This window comes from Urocitellus parryii, unplaced genomic scaffold (assembly GCF_045843805.1).
Source record: "Urocitellus parryii isolate mUroPar1 unplaced genomic scaffold, mUroPar1.hap1 Scaffold_70, whole genome shotgun sequence".
In the NCBI taxonomy this organism is placed as follows: Eukaryota; Metazoa; Chordata; class Mammalia; order Rodentia; family Sciuridae; genus Urocitellus; species Urocitellus parryii.
This window is the reverse complement of record NW_027554136.1, coordinates 1,967,684-1,993,653: the sequence shown is the minus strand read 5'-3', so window position 1 is coordinate 1,993,653 and position 25,970 is coordinate 1,967,684. Positions and strand designations below refer to the sequence as shown.

The following is a 25,970-nucleotide window of genomic DNA, read 5'->3' as shown; positions in this document are numbered from 1 at the left end:
CTCCATAACGGAAGAGTAAAAACATGCTAAAAACAGCATGCCTCCTACAAAGAACTTACAGTCTTGATGAAAAAACCTCTTTCTTAAGATCACAATACCTGGTAGCAGTATGACCATTTCGGATTAGCCAGTTAACCAATTCCTTTCCTACAATGCAATTGGGATGGGTTCTCAGCCAGTACCGGTGATCCTGAAACTCCATTCCACTACTGTGATGGCAGATTTTTTTCCACAGGTCCTTTAACTGAACACTGTCCTGCAATACATTGAGAGCAAGTGTTACTCATAAGAATGCTATTTACCTGTACAGATGCTTTCCTGTGATTTTCACATTCATAAAAGGAACTTTGATTTGCATTTCTTTAGAGCAACTAATTTTTTTAAAGATTCTTTTTTTATTGGTTGTTCAAAACATTACAAATCTCATGATACATCATCTTTCATACATTTGACTCAATTGGGTTATGAACTCCCATTTTTACCCCAAATACAAATTGCAGAATCACATTGGTTACACACTCACACTTTTACATAATGGCATATTAGTGACTGTTGTATTCTGCTACCTTTCCTATCCCCTACTATCCCCCCTCCCCTCCCCTCCCATCTTCCCTCTCTACCTCCTCTGTGTTGTTCAATTCTCTCCCTTGTTTCCCTCCCCCTTTCCCCTCACGACCTCCTATATGTAATTTTGTGTAACATTGAGGGTCTCCTACCATTTCCATATGCTTTCCCTTCTCTCCCCCTTTCTCTCCCCCCACTCGTCTTTGTTTAATATTAATCTTTTCCTCATACTCTTCCTCCCTGTTCTGTTCTTAGTTGCTCTCTTTATATCAAAGAAGACATTTGGCATTTGTTTTTTAAGGATTGGCTAGCTTCACTTAGCACACTCTGCTCTAATGCCATCCATTTCACTGCAAATTCTATGATTTTGTCATTTTTTAGTGCTGCGTAATACTCCATTGTGTATAGATGCCATATTTTTTTTATCCATTCATCTATTGAAGGGCATCTAGGTTGGTTCCACAGTCTAGCTATTGTGAGTTGTGCCGCTATGATCATTGATGCGGCAGTATCCCTATAGTACACTCTTTTAAGATCCTCAGGGAATAGTCCGAGAAGGGCAATAGGTGGGTCAAATGGTGGATCCATTCCCAGCTTTCCCAGGAATCTCCATACTGCTTTCCAAATTGGCCTCACCAATTTAGAGCAACTAATTTATATGATTTAATATAAATGATGCATACATGAGGAACAACTTGAACTAATTCCAAGCATGACTTTTCTGTTAAAAATCAATGATCCCAAGTACTATATTTTTGGATCAATGGCACATATTATCCATCTCCTAGTTAAGTACAAAATATATTCTTCTTTTTTGGAAACTGGATAACGGTAGAAGATGTGACAACAGGCAAATCACAATAATCTAAGGTAACTGTTCCTGGTAGCCTTTATGCCACCATATTCATTCCACCCTTTTCAGCACCACCCAACTGCTAGATAAATCTTCAAAAAAAAAAAAAAACTTTATCCATTGCTCAGCAACTACAGATTCAAATCTAAACTTGAGTGACCAAATTCATTGCCTTTCACTGGGTAGTCCCAAATAACTGCACTCTCAATGCCCACACTCTCCAACTTAAATTTTCTCCCAATTAATAAATCCTACTTTATTCCATGGAAATGCCATGCTTATTCTTATCTCTATACCTTTCCTTACATCTATATATAAGATTCACTTTCTTTACTACTTATCCAAATCCATTTCGTCCTTCAAAACATAGAGCTCAATACCTTTTCTGACACCCTAATTAATGATCAATTTTTTAAATTTTATATCATTCGTGACGCTTTTTAGTATTAAGACATATATGTATTTATTTTACCATTAAAAACATTTCTATTGATTTGATTTCTACCTCCTGAATTAAAAGTTGAGGATAGAAGCCATATCTTTCATTTCTTTGAATCACTCTGTGGATTGAACACATGATTTTATATATAAGCAAATGGAAGAAACTAAATATTATCTCACATAAACTGAATAAACTGTCTCAAAGGCTTCTCCATGTGTATAAGAAACTTGTTTCAGGGGGCTGGGGATGTGGCTCAAGCGGTAACGCGCTCACCTGGCATGTGCAGGGCGCTGGGTTCAATCCTCAGCACCACATAAAAATAAAAGATGTTGTGTCCACCGAAAACTGAAAAATAAATATTAAAAAAAATTCTCTCTATAAAAAAAAGTTAAAAAAATAATGCTTCAAATTTTAAACAGCAAGCTTAACCTAAGAGTTAAGCTCTCTTATATTATGTAGGAAACTGAATTCTGATCTTGCCAGAAGAAAGGGGTAAAAAAAATATTAATGCAATAAGTAGAGAAAGAATACTGACCAGTTTCTCAGGTGATCTGAGTAAAAAGTTAAGCTAATCATTTCTGTTTAACTGATATGCTATTTCATTTATGTTTCTTTAAAAAAAATCAATGAAATAGACATCCTTATGATCAAAACTAGCAATGGGTCAAAGACAGTGTACTAGTACCAGAAGAATTTTGCGTTCATCCTCAGTGGTCTCTGTCCTAACATATGTTCGGTTAGCCTGGGGACTGACAGATGTCTCATATGAAGGTACCATAGGAGAACCAGATCGATCCAATGACAGGTTAGTAATGCTGGCTGATCTGGAAACAAACAAACAAACAAACAAAAAGTAAAATAGCAGTTGTAAATTCATCTATAAATAGAATACAGTAAACATTCATATTTAAATAAATGCTTACTTGCCAATGTTAAGGGCAATTTCATTTTTTATTGATTCTTTTTAGTTATGTATACAAGACAGTAGAATTTATATTGATATAATTATACAAGCATGGAATATATCTTGTTCTAATTAGGACCCCATTCTTATGGATGTACATAATGTGAGATTCACTGTGGTATGGTCATATACGTATATAATAAAGTTATGTCAGATTCATTCCACTGTCTTTCTTTTTCCTATCCTTCATTCCTCTTTGTCTAATCCAATGAAATTCTATTCTTCCCCTACTCTCTCCTTGTTGTGGCTTATCATCCACATATCAAAGAACTTTGGTTTTGGGGAATAGGTTATTTCAATTAGCATGATAGTGACCAGATGAATCCATTTACTGGCAAATGTCATAAAGTCATTCTTCTTTATGGCTGAGTAATATTCCATTATGTACATGTATCATATTTTCTTTATCCATTCATCTGTTGAAGAGCACATAGGTCGGCTCCATAACTTAGCTATTGTGAACTGTGCTTCTATAAACATTAATGTAGCTGCGTCACTATAGTATGCTGATTTTAAGTCCTTTGGGTATAAACCAAGGAGTGAAATAACTGGGTCAAATGATGGTTCCATTTCTGAGGAATCTTCACACTGCTTTCCAGAGTGTGTGCACCAATTTGCAGTTCCACCATCAATGTGGGAGTATATCCTTTTCCCACACCGTTGTCAACATTCATTGTTACTTGAATTCTTGATAACTGCCATTCTTCCTAGAGTTTACTGTATTCTCAGTGTAGTTTTAAGGTGCTAGAGATGTTAAACATTTTTTTCATATATTTGTTGACCATTCATATTTCTTCTTCTGTGAAATGTCTATTCAGTTTTTTGCCCATTTATTAATTGGGTTATTTGATTTTTTGGTATTAAGTTTTTTTGAATTCTTTGTATATCCAGGAAATTAACACCCTGAGGTGCAGGTGACAAAGATTTTCTCCCATTCTATACGCTCCCTCTTCATGCTCTTGATTGTTTCCTTTGCTGTGAAGAAGCTTTTTAGTTTGATTCCATCTCATTTATGGGTGTGAGGACAATCCAGCTGTGACATCTGTTAACCCATTGATTGCCAGAGCTGATTCAGCTGATTTGGCTGCCTAGGTGGGTGCCCCCTTACTCGCTCACCACTTCTTGTATGTCCTCCCCACTGTGTGCTCAATTGAAGAGGATGACCTTCTCCAATAGTGGAGGACTGTTCTTTAGTCAAGGGTATATTAGTAGCTGCATTGCCCTCCTAGAACCTCCAAATAAGCTCTCAAAGGCACTTTTAAAAGTAGTTATGATGATTATGTACAATGTCATTATTGGGAAAAACTAGGTGAAAGATACTCAGAAATTGTACTATCTGTGCAATTTCTATGTGAGTCTAAAATCATTTAGAAGTAAGTTTAAAAGAAAGTAGAAAGTAATTATGGAAATATTACAGAAAAATAATTATATAGTTATATATCAGTAATATTTCAAAGGAAGTAGATATAAACACTTGTTAAAAATATTAAAAATTAGGAGGTTTTATAGAGAAATATAAAAAATGGTAAATAAACATAGAAATAATATTACAAATCAGGAAGGAAAAAACTATAGTTCAGAGGTCAAATCCATCCTGTTTTTGTATAGCTCAAGGAACACCAATTCTGAACCCCAACTAAGTGAAATGTTATGTTCAAAAAAAGAATTCCTCTTTTCTTATTAGCAGACCTACATTTAAAATATTGTCCCCAGTTATTATTAAATTTTCATTTCATGAGTTAAAAAAACTAGTGAATATTTGTTTCTTCTGATGACAAAAGTACTTATACATGATTTACTTAAATGATTTATAAGTGTATTATCAACAGCATCAAGCAAGCTATTTAAAAAAAATATGTAGCTAAAAATTTACTTTGCTTCTACCTAGGAAAAATGAAACCGAATTTTAGCTTCCAAACAAAGGATAAAAGGCAGAAGCATCTCTGTGTTAGATACTATGTAACCCATTCATTAGGGCAACACACACACACACACATACCTTATTTAATCCTCACTGTATTCTTTAGAGTAGGTATTTATAGTTCCATGTTATAGATAATGAAAGCCAGAATTAGAGCTTTAGTTAATTTTAGGGCAACTCAGTTAATAAGCATGAGGGCTGCCATTCAAAATTAGGTTTCAGCCGGGTACAGTGGCACACTCCTGTAATCCCAGCAGCTCAGGAGGCTGAGACAGGAGGATCGTGAGTTCAAAGCCAGCCTCAGAAAAAAGTGAGGTGCTAAACAACTCAGTGTAGACCCTGTCTCCAAATAAAATACAAAAAATAGGGCTGGGAATGTGACTTAGTGGTTCAGTGCCCCTGAGTACAATTCCTGGAACCCACCCCCCCCAACCAAAAAAAGAAACTAGGTCTCAAATGAAAATCATCTTCTTTCCAATATAAAGATTTAAAAATATTTTTAAATAATTTAAGAAATTATTCAGAGATTTAGCAGAAAGTCACTATTAATGATTAATATATCAAATAACCTTTAAGCAATATTTTTAAAAATAATCAGCTATTCATTTCTTGGCATATTCTTTCAGTTCAAAGATTGCCACTATGTCTTACTCAATTAAAATCTCTTTTCCAGTTGGAGCATTAGTTCATGCATTCTGCTTTGTCTAATGTTCTAACCATCCTGCATTTATGCTATTACAGTGGCAGTAAGAAAAAAGCAAATTGGTTAATTTTGTTGTCAAAAGCGCTAATGAATATGCTAGTGGCAAGAATGCTGATGAAAATTATAAGCATAGGGCTGCCATTCATTGAATAAATTACATCTCTCCTAAAGACCTTCATCAATCTTAGAATTACTTGAAAACACATGAAGATATATTGTAAACACAGCTATCTCTTTGAGTACATGCCCACAGGAATACTACAATTTATCTTATTTTTTAAAAACTTTCCACATCCCTCTGCTGTATTTCCTTCCTTCTCTTTATAGCAAAACTCCCATTTCCAATTATTCCTCCATCCTATTTTAAACCCCAACCAACCCACTGAAATTACCTAGTATGCTTTAACTCATCTTACTTAACATTTCAGCATTTTAATTCCATGAAAACCTTTCTTCACTTGTCTAGTAAGGCAAACACACCTGGCCTGGTTGGCCCCTCCATCTCCTTCTTTATTGGGTCCTCTTCACTTCCCCAATCTCAGTCCTTGGTCCTATCTCCTCTTTTCACACTCACTCTGCTGACGATCCCCATCCAGGTTTATAACCTTAAATACCATTCACATAATAATGAAACCCAAGTTTATATTTCCAGCCTGTACCTCTTCCCTAAATTCTGGACTCATATATCCAACTGTCTATTTGACATCTTCCTTGGATCTCTAGAAGGTGTCTAATTCAGCTTGACACCTGTTAGTCAGAACTGCATATGCCTATAATCCCAGCAACTCCAGAGGCTAAGGCAGAAAGATCACAAGTCCAAGGTCAGCCTCAGCAATTTAGTGAGACCATGTCTCAAAATAAAAAGGGCTAGGAATGTAGCTCAGTGGTAAAGTACCCCTGGGTTCAATCCCCAGTACCAAAATAAATAAATAAAATCAAACTGTTACTCCCTGTCTTCCTCCATCTCAATTAATGGCGATTGCAATTGCTCAAGTCAAAAACCTGAGTCATCTTTGAATTTTCTTCCTGTTGTGGCCTACATTCAATTGACTAGCAAATGTCATTATGTCTATACTCAAAATGTATACAAAGATCATTATTAGGAACATTGATAAAAACCAGAATACATACAACACATCAGATGACAGAAATTTCTTACCATTATAATTTCCAGAATTTATACATGATTATGTAAGGGACCTTAATTTTTTGTTCTAAGGGAACACACTTAAATATTAATAAGTAAAAAATAAGACTTCCTGTTTCTGGCCTGACATGTAAGAATCTTAGAAATTTTTACTCTGTCCTAACAACCAAAAAGCTAAAAAAACTGAAAAGTCAGCAATTCTTCATAGATCTGTCAGACAAATGAGATCACAGGACAAACTGCTACTTCAATCATAAGAATGAGACAGGTGCGTACAAAGAATAACAATTTACTGGAGCAGAAACTCACAAGTAGAAACCTCCCTGAAAAACAACTCATTTTAGGTAGAAAAACCTGAACTATAATTGACAAATTACAGATAGCTCAGTGTGAATAAGCCTGAAAACTCTAGGTGGGCCAAGTATTGGGGAGTGGGGCATGTATTTGTGAGTTTCATTTTCAGGAGTGCTACCAGGTCCTAGTGGTGAATGTCAAAGAAAAAGGCCCTCCAGCTCCCCACCAAGGGAGGAAAAAAATATAATTTTGAATATGCCAGATCTTTTTAATAAGGCCTTCCCCGAGAAGAAACTATTTTATTAGAGCCTAACCTAGTAAAATAGCAGAGCTAAACACTCCCCCCTCCCCAGGGGAAGAGAAATACCCAATACCAGCCCCCTCTAAACCAACCATGTAGGGGAGGAGAAATACACAACTCTAGCCTCTTCCAACCATCCTGTCCCACCTAAGGAGGGCAAAGGAGTGGGGACAAGGACAGAGGGATAGGGAAGTACTTAAAAAGTTTATAGTCCCATGGCACAGGCTCACCAAAAAACTGAGACTTAACCAAAGGAGTCTGAAGATACTTCCCCTCATCCATGCCTTATCATTACATGACTAAAGAAAGGCCTATTTACTGCAGTTTCTTTCACCTACTATATCATGTCTAGTTACCAACCCAGAAGGCATACTAAAAGGAAAAAAAACAGTTTGGAGATATAGAACAAATATAAGAAAAAATTGGGTACGGCACAAATGTTGGAATTAACAGTGCAAGAATGTTTAAGAATGTTTAACAAAACTTGTATGAGATCTAAATGAGGAAAACTACAACACATGAATAAAATAAAGAATAAATAGATATTTCATGAATAGGAAAACTCAATATTGTCAAGATGTCAAGTTTCTCCAAACTTGATCTGATTCATTGCAATACCAATCAAAAACCAGCAAGTTACTTTGTAGACATCAAAAAAGTAACTCTAAAGAATATAAGAGGCAGCAAAACATCCCAAATAGTCAACACACTATAAAAGGAGAAAAAGTTGGGGAACTGATACAACCTGACTTTAAGATTTACTATAAAGTCACAATAATCAAGGCAATGGTATTGGTAAAAGAATAGCCAAATACGTCAACAAAACATAAAAGAGCCCAGGAATAGACTCACATAAATTGTCAACTGACCTTTGACAAAGGAATAAAAGTAAAACAAAGGAGCAATTAATCTTTCCAAATAAGTTTCCAATCTGAAAACTCAACTGTCCATCCACATATTAAAAAATAAATAAATCTAGAAAAGAACTGATACCCTTCACAAATTAACTCAAAATGGATCACAGACATAATTGTAAAAGGCAAAACTCCTAGAAAATAACATAACAGAAAATCTAGATGATCCTGGATATGGTAATGAGTTTAAAAATATGACACTCAGGTCACAGTGCATGAAAGAAATAATTGATCATCTGGACTTCATTAAATTCTTCTGCTCTGCAAAAGACAATGTCAAGAAAATGAAAAGACAAGCCATACACTGGGAGAGAATATTTGCAAAAGACACATCTGATAAAGGACTATGATCTAAAACACAACAATATGCTAGGTGTGGTAGTACATGCCTCTAATTCCACCAACACAGGAGGCTGAGGCAGGAGGACACACGTTAGTGAGACTGTCTCAAAATAAAGAATGGAAAAACAGTGGGCATGGGGGCTGATGTTATAACTCAGCAGGAAGGCACCTCAGGAGTCAATGTTCAATGTGAGTAATGCCAAAAAAATTTTCTTTTAATTAACAATGAGAATTAAAAAACAATAAAGTTTTTTGCTGTATTAAAAAAAAATAAAACAAAAGTTTTTAAAACTCAATGATGAGAAAATAAACAAACTGATTACAGATGATTAAAGATTTTGACATCTCACCAAAGAAGATATACAAACCACAAGGCAGATAAAAAAGATGTTCAACATCGTATGTCATTAAGAAATGGCAAATTAAAACAATAATGAGATACCAATATACATCTATAACATTGGCCCAAATCCAAAATACTGGAAACACCAATGCTGGTATCATGAGGAGCAAGAGAAACTCTTGCTGGTAGGAATGAAAAATGATATAGACACTTTGAAGAACAGTTCGAAAATATCTTACAAAAATGTTTCTTACCAAATGATCAAGCAATCATGCTCCTTGGTATTTATCTGAATAAAGTGAAAATTACTTGTACACAGGTATTTATAGTAATCTTACTCTTTCAATTGCTAAAACTTGGAAGCAATCAAGATGCCCTTCAGTAGGTAAACAGATACTGTACAACTGGACAATGGAACATTATTCTGCACTAAAAATATCAAGTCATAAAAGATAAAGTGAAAACTTTAATGCCCATTACCAAGTGAAAGAAGCCAATCTTAAAAATCTACATATATTCAGTGAATATAATTCTGGTAAAAAGGAAAACTACAGAGACAATTAAAAAAATCAATGATTATCATGGGTTAGAGGGAGGGATGAACAGACAAAACACAGCAGATTTTTAAGGCAGTGAAACTACTACTCTGTATAGTACAGTGGTAGATACATGTCATTTTGCATTTGTCCAAATCCATACAACCTACAATACCAGTAGACCCTAATGGAAACTACAAACTTTGAATGATAATGTGTCAGTGTAGGTTCTATAATAAATATACCACCATGGTCCCAGATATTCACAGTAGTGAAGGGTTGAGCATATGGAGAACAATGGAAAAGGGCCTCTGTACTTTCTCCTCAATTTTGTTATCACCCTAAAATTGCCATGTAAAATAAATCTGATGAACTAAAGAAATAAAAGATAACAATGCGTGAAACATACTCTCAAATGGTTCAGGAAAAAAAATGTATGTGCATGTGTAAAATGACAGAATAAGCAAAAACATAAATAAGTAAATCTTAATGAATATATGGATACTTATTTTCCTATTCTTGCAAATCTTCTGCAAGTTTGAAAGTTTTTTAAAACAATTAAAAATTCAAGAAAAAAACACTCTCCCCATCTCATTCAGAGTAAAAGTCCTGACAATTAACTGTAAAACTGATCTACTTCAGACTCACGGGATTGTTTCTTATTAGTTGCTGGGAACTTGTCATTCCTGTTTTCTTGGTACACTCTTATACAAAAGGTCCACAAGGTTTCATTCTCTCACATCCTTCAGGTCTTTTTACTAAACTAGAAGACAGAGGATGGTGTAGGTCCCAATATCTTAAGCCATTGATGAATACTGGAAAGAGCTACTCAAAGAATGAAAGCAAGAGCTGACCAACAAAAAGAAAATGATAGTTTAATTCAGCTTTTAGAACTGGGATTATAACAAGCAATCACCCTTTTTAATGCTTGTTGTTATTACCATGACAGGAAATAAAAAACAGACACAGAATACAGTGTTTCCATTTAGCATTTACCTATTTCGAGCGGGGGATTTCCCAGCATCCTCCTGAACAGATACAAGTCTTGTTGACAGAGTAGTGTTGGAGGAGTCTGGATGAATCAAACTACAAAGAAAATAGGAAAATATTGAGATCGCTTGGAACAGTAAAAGACAAACCCAATTCCAATGAGATATTTTAACATTTAAAAGCAAATTAAATCTTTTCCCCTGAAATTGGGGGATTATGGGTCACTTTTGCACTTGCTTGGATTAAGGTGAAAACTGTGTGATTATCATATCAAATGTCAAAAGAATGATAAAGTTTTTTAAGTGTACCAAACATTAAGAACACCAATAGTCAAACACGGTGGTGCATGCCGGTAATTCCAGCAACTCAGGAGGCTGTGACAGGAGGACTGTGAGTTCAAAGCCTCAGCAATAGTGAGAAGCTAAGCAATTTAATACAACCCTGCCTCTAAATAAAATATAAAAATAGGGCTGGGGATGCGATTCAGTGGCCATGTGCCCCTGAGTTCAATCCCAAGTACACCCCCCGCAAAATAACAATAAAATAATGAAATTGGTTGGGTCAGTGACTTACATGATAATTTCCCAAATCACATATAAGATGTAAATGATTTGGGAAATATGAGTTCTAAAACTTTACTCTCTGTCCCCACAGCCCACTGGAATAGCAAAATAAAAAGCAAACCTAGGTCTAAGAGCAGGTTCCACCTCTTACTAGCTGTGTGACCAAATTCATTATTTAATCTTTCTGAACTTCAGCATCTGCATCTGTCAAAAGGAAAAAACAGTGCCTACCAAAGGGGTATAATGAATAAAAGAGAATGAATATTAAATAATTAGCACAAAGTCTAAAACTATTATTCTACCTTTGACATCTATCAAACACCTCTCAGGAAGCTATCATACCTGGTTTGTTTTATAAAATTTGTTTTATTAAATTGTACCTGCCAATTAAGGGCTCATATAGCCAGATCATACACAATTAAAAGATATTACTAATTAAAATAAAAAATCTAATTTCATTTAGAAATATGAATACAAATCTCATTAGTATTATCCCTAAAAAGACTTCATTAGGAATTATTAATCTCAGTGACTTCTATTGCCTATTCATCAAATATCATGAAGTTTATATACATGCCATGTGCTATTCTTGGTGCCAACAGTAAAACAGTGAGTGAACAATAAAGATATAGTCTCTCGTCTTACTGAGATTATACTCTAATTGGTCAATAACCTCACTACCCATAAACATCTATGATCCTGCTGGAGGTGAACCAAAGAGAAAGGAGAAAATGGTGAATTTGAAATAATTTGAATAAAAGTCAACCGAAAGCACTTATAAGTCAAGAAACTTAGTATTTCTCAAGTTTAAATAAAATTATATTCAAGTGCCAGTACCTTTGCCAGGCCAAATCATCCTCTAAGAATATGTTACGACTGGCTTTTCTACTCCCAACAGGTGTTCGGGGTTCACTGGGATCAAGTACAGACACAGAGCAAGCAGAATCTGAAAGAGCACTCAAATCTTCCCCAATGGAATTACTGTCTGTGGAATGAGCATAACTTAAGCTATTTTTCTACAAAAGGTGCAAGCTCGGAGGTCTCCTGGGAGGAAAAAAAATTCAATAAGTAAATAAACCAATGTAAATGTAAACAACACAATTTCCCTAGGCAACAAGTGAGGAAATTAAAGTTTCTATTATGAAGCCCTGAAGAGTGGCCTCTAGAAGGGTACACAATTTTGAAATAAACTAATAAAATGGCCTAAACACAATATGATATATTGAGATAAACTTTGCTGAAATTCTTATAACGAACAGTTAAAATAGAAATGAAATGTACTTGGGAGAACAAACAAGATTACTTAATACTTCTATTTTTTTTTTTTTTTTTAGGATGTAGTCCTGCGCAAAAATAAGTGTTAATTTCTACCTTGTTTTTCTAAAACATTGGTTTGTGATTCCGTAACAATTTGGTGTATTAAAAATGGAGGTGAAATAGTCATATGCCACATAATATTTTGGTTAACAAGATCACATAATACAATAATTGTCACATAATGGAGCCGAAAAACTCCATTTTGTTCCCCCCACCTGCAGTACTGCGGATCAAACCCAGGGCCTCACACTTCTGAGGCAAGAATACTACCACTTATCTGTAGCTCTGGCCCTTGAAAAATTCTTATCACCTGGTGATGTTGTAGCCATCATAATGTTGTAGGGCAACACATTTCTAATGTTTGTGATGCTGTTATAAATAAATCTACTACTCTGTAGATCTTATAAAAGCATAGCACATACAATTACATATATTACATAAAAGTTGGTAATGATGATAAATGACTATGTCACTGACTTATGTCATTATGATCTACACTTTTTATCATTATTTTAGAATGAACAACCTTTTACTTATAAAAAAATTTACCATAAAACAGTATACCATGTTGGATCAGTAGCAGTCTCTCAATTGTTCAAAATGCTATGTTGATACCCAGAAGGCTAGATAGAAGGAACACCTGAGGCCAGAAGTTCAAAACCAGCCTGGGCAACTGCAAGACCCCAAAAACCCAATCCACCCTACCAAAAAAAAAGGGGGGCCATAGGGATCTATTAACCAGCACCATCCAGGTTGGTTTAAGTATATTCCATAATGTTCACACAAAGATAAACTCACCTAAGTGATGCACTTCTCAGAACTTACCCATCATTAAGCAACACAAGACTATATTTAACTTTACATGTAATTTAACAATTCTACCTTAATTATTTATTACCACTACTACTAAAAATCTGAAGTGACAGAAAAGATTTCTAAAAGTTCACTGTACTGCTTTTGCCATAATTTCACCAACTATAATAATACCTCTGTTTTATTTTAAAACTACTATTATATAATACTTAATTTTATTAAACTATACATGTATCTTAATCAAAATAAAATGTCAGTTGTTGATATACTAATTTCTGTCATCACAATTTAAAAGATAAAATCTATTAAAACTATTAAGAAAAATAGATCTGCATCCACTTCAATCAGGACCCCAGAAAACAGTAACAACAAAGTGAACACCAGTCTAGGATAATCAAAGCACTAGGATAATTACCATCAACTGACCAAGGCAGAATTTCAGTGAGGATGTGAAATTACTTCCTTCCTGAAAGACCTACAGTTTACCATTACAAAAGCGGGTTTGTTTCTTACACTATTAAAGGAAATCTCCCTGAACCAGTCAGCTCTCAAAACTAAAGTTATCAAACCAATAAAGACAGTCAAGCCTGACCAGGAAAGTTTCATTTCATTAGAGCATTCATCAGCAAAGGCCACTACACATATAAGTGTATTATATGATGGAAAAATTAAGGCTGATGAGACACAGTCCTGCCACCAGAGAACTCACAGTATACTGGAGATGATGGACATATATAATTTAAAATGCTACATGATGAATGCATAGATATTACTTTTACTATTACCATAATAATTGCTTAATATTCATGGATCCTTTGATATGTGCCAGACATTGTTCCAGGTATTCTACATTTATTCAGCATCTCAATGTGCAATTGTGCACTAAATATATTATTCCCATTTGTGATGGTTAATCTCGGGTCAACTTGGCTAGACAAGGGGTTTGGTCAAGTAATCTAAACAGTTATCTGGGGTTGAGGGGTGCAGGGAGTATGATTAATATTTACAAATACTGAAGTAAAGCAAATTATTCTCCACAAGGTAGTGAGTCTCATCCAATCAGTTAAAGGTCTGAGGAGGTAAGACTAAAGTTTCCAGAATAAAAAGGAAATACTGCAAGGCAGAAATCCTATAGAAGTTTTCAGCCTGCTAGCCTCCTTGAGAATTTCAGACTTGCCAGCCCTTCACAATCATTAAATCACTTGAGCTGATTCCTTAAAATACAGATAAACTTCTCTCACTCATTTGCTCAGTGTGTGTGCATAACTCCATTCATTCTGTTTCTTTAAAGAATTCTCACTAATGCAGATTTTGGTACTGTTATATTTGAATATGAGATGTCCCTCAAAAGCTCCTGTAGTAATGCAGTAATAAGGTGAAATGACTGGATTGTGAGAGCTGTAACCTGATCAGTCTAGCCTAGTTTAAATGGACCTCCTGGTATCTGTAGGTAACTTGTATGTGGCTGAAGGAGGTGGGTCATTAGGTTCATGTCTTTCCTCTCTGCTTCCTGACCCCACCATAAACTAAGCAGCTTTCCTTCACCACTCCCTTCTGCCATGAAGCTCCATCTCATCTCAGGCCCAGAGCAGTGGACTCAATTGACCATGGATTAAACTTCTGGAACCAGGAGCCAAAATAAACTTTCCCTCCTCTATATTGTTTTTGTCAGGTATTTTTTGTCACCAGACACACAAACATAACTAAAACTGGTAAAAAGAATGGTTCCAAAGGAAAAGAATTTTAAGGATAAGGTTCCTGAATGGGCTTTCATGTTTCTAGAACTGGTTCTCTGATTGGACTGAAAGGCACTAATGATTTTATTTCTAACAGCAAAGAGAATATTGATAATCTATGGTGTGCTTAGCAATACAAACATGCAAAATATCACCTATGTATGGATACTCCTAATCAAATACTTATAAGAAGCAAGATTATGAGTTACTATGTATTTAATCTTTGAACATTTTTGTCAAACTAATAAGTATATTAAGATAAACTTATTGTTCCTAATTGCACTACACAAAGTAGAGAAATAAAAGAATAACCTCAGGATTCAAATTCCCAGTTCAAGAACTGAGCTAATTAAAAGTTTCTGTCTTCCCTGAAAGAATCCCTTATCTCCTATGGCCTCAGTGCTAAGATTGCTGAATATCTAACCAATTCTCAAAATACAAGTGGCTGAATTAATACACATAACAACAAAGACAGAGACAGGAGTGATGGTTCTGTTCACAAGCCAAAGAACATGAAGAACTACCAGCAACCACCGGAAAATAGGAGAGAAGCCTGGATGAATTCTCCCTTGGAGCCTCCAGAAGGAAGTAAGACTGCCAACACTTTGATTCCAAGCTTTTGGCCCCCAGAAATGCAGAAATGGGAGAACAAATTTCAGTTGTTTAAAAAAAATACCAAACCCATAACTTCAATTACCAATCTTGCAGTATGTCTGCTAATAAAGTGAGGACACTGATTAGGAAGAAATGGGATCCTGAAAATTAGAATGAAGATATATGGGAAAAGCCAAAAGAAGCTAAGGATATTAAACCCCCAAATCTGAACCTCCTGTCGGAAGTAGCCTTTCCAAGTCATCCGAAATTAACTCTGCTTTGCTTCAGGAATTTGTAATGCCCTCCCTCGAGTTAGGTGCCTTGCAAGACACTTCTAATTCCCCTCAAGATCTATTCCTAGTACCTCCAACCCATAGTCAAGTCCTGTCAGGTCTTAAAGGTAAGGTACAAAGTAAGACCAATGAGGATGTATGTGGTATACCCGAAGAACCAAATGACTATTCCAATTAATATAGACAAAAACCCAAGGAATGTGTGAGATGGCTATTGAGGGTATAGGATAAGAGTGGATAGAAAATTGGCCCAAGTTGAATTTACTGATATGGGTCCATTAAATAGAGATTCCATATTTAATCTTGCAGCTTGAGAAGTTAAAAGAAGCTCTTAACTCTATTTAGTTGACTTGCTAAAAAATACGAATCTTTAAAAGGTGGCTTATATTAAAAATGAAGATAAAATGCCTGAACTTCCCTAATATACTACAGAGCAAGGAATACATGAGCTTAGGAAACAGGAATGAGTCAATTTTGCACATACATAACCACACTCCCTCTCTCTTATTATGTGATGCTCTGCATGACCTTTGGGCTCTGCTAGCAAGAAAGACATCACCAGAGGAGTACCCTAGACCTTGTACCTCTACAATCAACAAAAACAGGTATTTGTTTTTTTTTTTCCTGATGCCAATTATGAAACAGGGATTGGTATGTACTGGTTTGGCTAACGTAGCCAAACCTGCAGAGGAATTCAGTACAGCTCAATTCATTGTTCAACAGCTACTGGGTTTATTTGGTCAAGATACTCGTAATATGGAAGCAGAAGCTTCTCATACTTGTTGTATTTGGAGCTATCACCAGGAACTAAAAGCTAAAGTAAACAAAAGATTTTCTTCCTGATAACTTGAATAATCTGGATGTAGACAAAACCACTGGGACCTAGTTATGATTTGATTATTTATAAAGTAATGCTAATTGTGCTAATACTTGGAAAGCATAAAAAATCTAGTTGTAAGTGATAGTAGTGTTTGATTTGACAGAAAACTAAAGTAAACTTTTAATAATAGTCTCTCTTTACATATGACTTAAGGAATTTATCTATGGATATTAGTAACCTTTTTCTATGATTTGCCTATAATAAATCATACTTGGTCACACACATAAAATAGAGTGGATTTGCCATATAAAACCTGCTCCCTTATCCCTGAAAGATATACCTTTCAGCACAACCATGAAACATAAATTTGTGAGGGGAGACTCAGAATCCCTGAAGGGCTCTGGCTGCTATTGCTTTTCTTTTTAGATAAGAAATTACTGCTACCACTGAACCAAGAAAACCAAATGCAATTGGGATAACTGGATCCTCAGGTATCAGGGGCCAAAGGGATTTATGGCCTTTGAATACTGTGACTATACAATTAAAGCAAGGAAACAGTCAACTTTTTCAGGGATTACCAGCACTAACTCTAAACTGAAACTAATTCCAAGGACTCAAACATCACTGTTGTTCACCAGTCACAGCAGAGGCTTAGGGAGGCATGGCAACTGATGGGAGTTTTAGCTCAGGTACATGTGACAGTGAGTTTAGTGGATCCCCAAAGCCCATTCTGTGGTTATTTCATCAGTTCTAGAATATATAATTGATATAGACATATTCAGCAACTGGTAAAATCCATACATTGATTCCTTAACCTCTATTATGGTGCTTCTGGCCTCCAGAACTGTAAGACAATAAATTTCTATTGTTCTAAGCCATTCAGCCAGTACTTTGTTATGGTAGTCCTAAGAGACTAAAATGCCAGCCAGGCATGGAACACACACCTAAAATCCCAGTGACACAGGAGGCTGAGGCAGGATGATCACAAGTTCAAGGCCAGCCTCAGCAATTCAGCAAGTCCCTCTTTCAAAATTAAAAAAAAAAAGACCAGGGATCTAGCTCAGTGGTTAAGTGCCTCAATAAAAAGGAAAGAAATCAATCCTAACCGTATGAGATAGATTTTATCCTAAGGGTAATGGTAGCTCTGAAAAGGTATTTATCCTAAGAGTACTAAGCAGGGAAATAACCTGACATGATCAATTGGCATTCTACAAATACTGACTTGAATATGAAAAATGAATTCAAGATAGGGAAAAACTAGGAGTAAGAAAATCTCTTAAAAGCTCTAGTCAATCTGGATGAAAGATAATGAACTCTGTAGCAATTTTAGTTTCTTTTTTTTTTCAAGTGAATGAAAGCAAAAGGAAAATCTATACAATAACAAAAATAACATGAAAGAAGTCAAGAGCATTTTCTTGAGTAATTTTGGTCCACCTTCCACTCCAAATCACTGCATAAATCCACACACCATTGTCAGCTTTCTTCTGTTTCAACAAATAACTTGAATTTTCAGTATTGCTAAAATTTGACTATGTTCCTTATGGAAGAATAAGAGTAAGATACAATTTGCCAAAACATAGTGTCATATAAGTCAAGAAAAAACTTTAAAAATAAGAACTCTCATAATAATATAAATTAGAAATCTACTCTAACCATCTTGTCTGATAACTTTTAACATCCCTAGAGCTTTCTGCTAGTATCTATGATACACTGTCTTTTATTCTAGTTATTTTTTAACTTTCCATCTACTTTATCACTTGACTGTGAAGTGCTGTCGCCCTCACTATTGCATCCCCACGCCTTACACACAAGGCCCAAAATAAAAATTGGCTTATTGTTGGTCCTGTATTATAATTATTTTATACTTATGACCTTTAAAAATTGTAATACTGTCAATAAAATGCATTTACCTATATAGCCCATAAATTTTCCAGGGATTTCTTGATTACAGCAATGACTGCAGAAAATCTGCCCACATAGTTGGCAATGGTGTCTGCGCCTAAAGGTTGTGAATTTTTCACTACAGTCACAGCACTCTTCACATTGGCTATCTGGCATCCAGTATTGCTTCAGGTCACTATCCTATAACAATAAAAATGTGTGAAGACTTCTTGAAAATACTGATTTTTATATTGTAATGGCAAATAAAATCCTTGAAGATTTTTTTTACAGAAATGAGAAGTTAATTCTAAAATTCATAATAAATGCAAAAGACCAAAATGACCAAGAACAATCCTGAAGAATAAAACAGGATTTACATTACCATCCTTCAAGACTTATTCAAAAGCTATATAATTTTAAATAGTACTGGTGCAAGGACAAAAAAAATGGAGATATGGAACAGAAAAAAGTAGCTGAGCATACACTAATGTGTACATGATTTTTGTGATAAGATTTACAGCACAATCAATGACAGATGGTCTTTCAAAAACTATGGTGCTATCCTCATGTCCATTATATCCAAATAGACATGAAAATAAAAGGAAACTTGACCCTATTTATTCACACAAATAATAAAGCTTCTTAAAAAGAATCATAGGGGTATATCTACAGATCCTGGCCTGAAACTAGCCTTAAAAGGAGAAAAAAACACTAGCCTTAAAAGGAGAAAAAAAACTGATACAATTAACCACATTAAAGTTAAGAACTTACGTTAAAAAAATTGTGGTTTTCACAACTGAAATAAATAATAAATATACTATCATTTTATTCTTTATTTTTGGTACCAGGGATTGAAACCAGGGCACTCAACCTCTGAACCACATCCCCAGCCCTTTCTTATATTTCATTTAGAGATAGAGTCTCACTAAGTTGCTGAGGCTGGCTTTGAACTCAAGATTCTACTGCCTCAGCCTCCCAAGCCTCTGGTATTACAGGTCTGCACCACCACACCCAGCTTAACAAATACATTTTCATTCAAGTCATATTATGTCATTTTTCAGTGGGAATGGTATGATCCCAAAAAGTATGTAAGAAGAAATCTTCCAAAGCACTAATTATTACCTGGCTTTTTCCCTCCATGATTTCTTTGAGACGTTTTAATACTGTGCTGAGGCTTCGAAGCTGAACAGCTGTACGAGGATCATGACCTCCAAAGGTAGGTTCTGCCTTCCTTCTTGTATCTGAGTCATATTAAAAAAAAGAGAGAACAACAAAGGCAATCTTGTTAACGGTTCCTTGTGTCTATATAAAACACTGCATCTATGTGATGTGAAGTGCTTTTATTACTTGTATTCTCCCAACCAGTGACATAGGTTGAGAGTTAAGGGTGGTCTTTATAAGGGTAACAGACTGTTGAAAGTATTTCTTATTGCCATGTAAAATACTATTTCACAAGCAAGTAAAAGCCATCTAAGACAAGAACTATCTGAGCTGATGGTTTGGAGGCCTAAAACAGCAGCATTATCTACATGGTCAGAATTCAGTAATGATTTCTTTTGCTCTTTGGTCCCAACCTATAATAAATACCTGCTGGACATTTAACAGAAGAAAAAGCAACTCCAGAGGATTAAACACTAGCCATAAAAGGAGCAAAAAAAAAAAAAAAAAGAAAAAAAAAAAAAAAAAACTAATAAACCACATTAAAGTTAAGAATTTAGGTTAAAAAAATGTGGTTAGTTTAGCTTAGTCTCTATAGTCAAATAGGTAAGCAATAGGATCAAATGGTTCACTTCTGGGGCTAATCATCAAAAAGAAATAACTCACCCCTAAAGATTCTGATAGAGGGCTGGGGTTGTGGGTCATCGATAGAGCACTCACCTAGCATGTTTGATCCTCAGCACCACATAAAAATAAATAAAACAAAGGTATTGTGTCTAGCTACAACTAAAAAATAAATATATTTTTAAAAAAAAGATTCTGATAGAATTCAAAACATCTAAGAGAGTAGATTTGACCATGATAAAAATCTGACAAATGTCCAAGCATATTATAACTGCCAAAGAATTGCTAAAACTCTAGTCCTATCCTTCTCTATTGCACCCAACCCAATCCTGTAGTTCCAAACTGAAAGGGTCAGGTATTTTGGTCATAGTGACAAAAAGTTAAGATACTCCAGCTGTTTCAAAACCTAAGGGTGAACAGGAGGTGATCTGACAAAAAAAGATGAGTTATCTAACTATGGACTGACAACTCTGTAACCATGAACCCAAAATAAACTTTTCTTACAAGTTGTTCCTCTCAGGTATTTTGGTCATACTGACAAAAAGTTAAGACACTCCAGCTGTTTCACTGAAATGGCAATACTAAACATAAATCTATCTATAATAAAACAAGCCCAGATTCTAGCTTTGTAACCAGAATGGTAGATGCCCACCAAAAGTGCCACTAGTAGGTAACTGTACTTTTCTTGTGGACCAAAACTACTGCAGTTTCTATTCCTGGATTAGTGTTATGGTTTTGATATGAGGTGTTCCTGAAAAACTCAAATTAGTTAATACACGAATATTCAGAGATGAAATGTTTAGGCTATGGACACTATAATCTTATCAGTGAATCAATCAATTTAATGGATTAATAATCTGAGTGGATTACTGGGTGGTAATTATAGGCAGCTGGGACATGACTGGAAGAAGGAGGCCAGTAGGGGTATATCCTTAGGCCTTATATTTTGTTCCTAGCTACTCACTCTCTCTACTTCCTAACTGCCAAGAGCTGAGCAGCTTTCCTCTACCATGTCCTTCTATTCTAATATTCTGCCTTGCCTCAGGCCCAGTGTAATGGAGTTGGCTGACTATGGAGTGAAACTTCTGAAACCATGAACCCAAAGTAAACTTTTCTTAAAAGTTGTTCCTATCAGGTATTTCGGTCATAGTGACAAAAAGTTAAGACACTCCAGCTGTTTCAAAATCTAAGGGTGAATAGGAGGTGATTTGACAAAAAAGATGAACATCCAATTAGCTTAAACACTCTAGTCTTATAACCCATGGAGCTCCCACTAACCTAAACAGACTGCAGTTATTTCCAAGGTTTCAAGTACCCACAGGCAACTGCAGTCTAAAATTTTAACATTTGTCTTCATTCTTTCAAGAGAAAGAGACAACAATCACATGATTTTTAACATATTTATTGTCATATTTATTTTTGTTACTCTCTTTCTATGCCTAATTTACAAGTTAAACTTTATCACAGATGTGTACATATGGGGATAAAAAACATAGGGTCTGGTACTATCTGTGGTTTCAAGCCTCTACTGGTACAGAAAAGAAAGGAGGTTTAGAGTATATCCCTGCAGATAATGGGAACTACTATAAAATGGAAAATCTGGGGCTGGGGTTGTAGCTCAGTGGTAAAGCACTTGCCTAGCATGCATCAGACACTGAGCTCGATTCTGAGCACCACAAACAGATAAATAAAATAAAGGTCCATCAACAACAACAACAACAAAATAATAATGATTTAAAAAATAAAATGGAAAATCTGCCTCAAACTCACTATTTGCCAGATTTATATTAGGTGTGCTTTGTTTTAGTTGGGTGGGAAATAAAAGATTGCAAAGAAATGAGAGGTTGATATCTAAATCCAAATTTACAAAGAATTACCTAAAACAATTTAATGAAATAATCACTGTATCTAAACTGCACTTATTTTTAAACACTTTGAAAACTTTTTATCTTAATTTAGCATTAGTAATACCTCAGAGGTGGTACTAAAATGTAAGTATTAGAACGACCAAATTATTCTTGAGTCTCAAAATATAAAGCAACTATCCATGAATTATAAGTTGAAAAAGGAGACAAAGCTGTGAGAATTACAATGGCAATGCTCCGCATACTGGCAATAACAAACTGTGAAGCCCCTTGCATTTAGCTACTTAGAAATACAAGATAGTATTAATAACATCATCCACTGGAAAAGGATGAGTGAGTCTCTTCCTAGAACCATGAGCACTAGTGCCCTTGAATTAAGATGAACAGACACTGAGAAAATCTAGTCTAGCTCTTTGCTCTTAGGCAAATAATCTTAGCTGCTTCTTATAAAAGAGATACCAGGAAATTAAATTATTTTCCTAAGGTCTAAAGCCAGTACATAATTACAGTTCTTTAGTGAAGAAAGGAACTTATTTGGCCAAACAGTCCCAGGCTTTTGAAGTTCGAATGCATCTAAGGTAGAATCCAAGAATAAAGACAATAAAAAAAGGTAGAGGGGCTGGGGTTGTAGCTCAGTGGTAGAGCACTTGCCTGGCACATGTGGGACACTGGGTTCGATCTTTAGCACCACATAAAAAAAAAACTAAATTAGTAAAATAAAGATATTTTAAATTTTTTTTTAATATAGAAACTGCAACAAATGAGACATTAGAAGCTCCATCTAAAAATATTTAAATTCAATTGTATCATAACACGACAGGCAAAGTTAGGCAGTCTGTCACTACTAAAAGATGAGTTTCTACTCCAACTCTTCAACTGAACAAGTGAGGAAATCCTATGCTTAAAATGGAGACTGCTGCTCTCCTTGGTCTCCTTTTCTTCTTTCTGTAGCTAAGGAAAGCGTGGTATTTTGAAAAACTAAGATCAATAATTCTGCAAAGAAAAGGTGGTAGGTGAAATTTTCAGACAATAATGTCTTCATTCAATATTATTTAGTCAGAAGGGCTCCCTCAACAAAAACAGGCTGTTGGCCATGGGCCAGGTATAAGAGCTAAGGTTAAAGGTTAAAGTGGAGATGTTTTAAAATAAAAGGAGAGCTCCTTTATTTCTCTTCCCTTGCCCACCTTCCAATTCTTAACCAGGGGTTAAAGCTCACTGCCTTAGAAGTCCTGTAAAGATGACACAGCCAGCTCTGATCCAGTTCTTCAGCAGTACTTCTTCTTGATTTCTCTTGCCTCTTCCAATAAACCAAATCTCAGCTAGAAATAAAATATCCTTCTGCCAAACACCATTGCTTTCATCTATTTTTCATTCTCATGGGGAAGACTGGCCAGGGCCCACAGGATCTGGTATTCAGGGACACTTGATTTCTCAATGCTGTATCCCTTTGCCTCTATTACACCACTTCCCACTGCCTTCTTCTATCACCTTGATAGATGGTTGGGCAAACCATTCTACTGAGTTTAGCAATCTACCAGAAATAAAGCATAAAATATTTACTCTCTCCAGTTTCTTCACTTCACTGATGCCTAGCACGCACTCATTAGAAGAGCATGAAAATGAAGGAGGTGACTGTGTAATAAACCAGGATGGAGAATAAACAGGCAAGAAGAGCTCCGCTTATACAGCCACACTGATAGTTTGCACCCCACAAAGGACACAGGCCAAGAGCAAGTGGCAGCCCAGCAATGGAGTTGAAGAATTCTGCAGCCAGAGGCATGCACATCACATTTCACTAGCACCCAAATACATACACAGAATTCATTCACAAGACTGAAACTAACCTGTGTTCTCCTGGGGATGCTGCAAATTGTTCTCTGCTGAAACTCAAGCAAGTAATTAATCAAAAAGCAGCCAAGAGGTCTGTTGTTTGCCTAAATCAAAGTTTAGTGACATGTTTAAGAGCTTTTATTCAGATATCAACAAATTCTTTCACTAATTAAGTAATAGTTTTATTTATTCTGGAGAGTACCTGACTATTCCAAACAACAAGAAAGTTAAGTCAGTAAATAACTTGGGAAACAATGACTGTGGAAAAATCTTAGAAGAATGAAATAAGAACACTCTTTTACCTAACACTGAAGAGCGTCGCTGAAGTTCCTCATTAAGCTGTTTTTTATAAGGAACAGGTGACCTCACTGATTGTGTCCTTGAAGGGAGCTGAGGGCTGGACCAAATTCCACTGGGAGAAGGGTGCTCTCCTTGGCTCCCTTCTCCTCTCTCTGTAGAGCAAAAGAAAGGTTGACATTATTTGAAAAATTGAGACACAAGAATTCAGCAAAGAGAAAACATGAAATTTTCCAGACAACTATATTATATATATACATACATACACACACACATACATATATATACTTATATATATGTATGTATATATTACATGCATAATTTAAAATTAGGCTTTTGGATTTTTTTAAAAGAAAGAAATCCAAAGAGTAGAGCAAAATTATAAGCCAATAATCACACCCTTGGTATATGTGATTTTCTGTTTTACTTTTCATTTGAAATTTGAGGAAACAGAATGCAAGCTTTTTACACAAAGGCCCAGATTTTTTGCTGTGTTTATGGAAGAGATTCCTTGTACTATTGAAACAGCACCCAATATAGTAGCTGCTCAATAAACGTTTACTAAATAAATAGAGTATTATCTTATAAAGAGACTACATAATATAATATCTTAGATGGAATCTTATAACAATAAAAGGACATTATGTAAAAATTTTAAAACTCTGAATAAAATACATACAGTAGTTAGTGAAAATTGTAAAATCTTTACATTAGTGCAGTAATACTGATAGTATAGTAATACTAACCTAAGATGTTAATAATAGCAGAAACTGAATGTAAGGGTAAACTAAGTGCTCTGCATTATCTTTCCAATTTTTCTATAAATCTAATAAAACTGTTTTAAAAATTAAAGCTTATTTTTTAAAAATTATCATCTTAAAAATGTACCAAGTTTTTACAGTACTTTAAACCTAACCATTAATAAACTTAATTAGAACTATCAAAATTTCTACTGAGGGGCTGGGGTTGTGGCTCAGTGATAAAGTGTTTGCCTCCCACATGTGAGGCACTGGGTTCGATCCTCAGCACTACATAAAAACAAGTTAAACAAAATAAAGGTGTTGTATCCACCTACAACTAAAAACAATATTTTAAAAAAAATTCTACCTAGTCTGGGCTCAATGGCACACAATCCCAGCAGCTCAGGAGGCTGACACAGGAAGATCACAAGTTCAAAGCCAGCCTCAGGAAATTAGTGACACTGTAAGCAACTCAGCAAGACAAGCTCTTGCCCTGTCTTTAAATAAAATATAAAACAGGGCTGGGGATGTGTTCAGTGGTTAAGCACCCCTGGGTTCAACAGTACCTCCCCCCCCAAAAAAAAGAAATCTAGCTTTTTCTTCTTAAGCAGAAAAATCTGGTGATATATGAATTAAGCATCTTATTAATATTTCACTTTTTCACAAAGATACAACATGAAAGTTGAATAAGGGAACTATAAAGAATCAAAACTGTAAGTTTTCTGATGCTTAAGAGTAAGTCTTCCCTTTGTTAAATCGAAAAAGATTTACAAAAGAACTATATGCTGATTTAAAAGAAGGTTCATCCTGGTCAGGAGTCAAAGGTTTAAAGTGTATAAGATGAGAATGACTGGTAGGAGGTCGAGGCAAATCATTAGCAGAGTCCAGTGTTGAGGAAGTCTTATCATCTGTGGCCATTTCATGAGTCTGCAAAAGAAAAAAAAAAGTTACTGTTTCAGAAGCCAAAAGTTAATTTCAAACAATATGCATACATCTGGAAGATCCTATTCTGTGAGAGTTTTTACCTATGAAAACCAAAGAGTCAGTGAATTTAGCTTAGCATACTCAAGTGAAGGTTTAAAAACACTGCTGTCTAAATCAAACCTCAACACCTAAAACTGATGG

At 35.3% G+C, this 25,970-nt stretch overlaps 1 protein-coding gene across 1 annotated transcript in view; it reads right to left on the bottom strand.

Moving 5' to 3' along the window:
* Nucleotides 1-25,763, bottom strand: part of LOC144252945 (1-phosphatidylinositol 3-phosphate 5-kinase-like) — a 28,353-nt gene extending 2,590 nt beyond the window's left edge. Inside the window, 9 exon segments of the mRNA XM_077794961.1 lie at nucleotides 99-256; nucleotides 2,545-2,683; nucleotides 10,321-10,410; nucleotides 11,715-11,886; nucleotides 11,889-11,921; nucleotides 18,361-18,532; nucleotides 19,454-19,572; nucleotides 24,111-24,262; nucleotides 25,594-25,763. Of these exon segments, the coding sequence (XP_077651087.1) occupies nucleotides 99-256; nucleotides 2,545-2,683; nucleotides 10,321-10,410; nucleotides 11,715-11,886; nucleotides 11,889-11,921; nucleotides 18,361-18,532; nucleotides 19,454-19,572; nucleotides 24,111-24,262; nucleotides 25,594-25,763 (1,205 nt within the window).
* Between the last annotated feature and the right edge of the window lie 207 nt (nucleotides 25,764-25,970).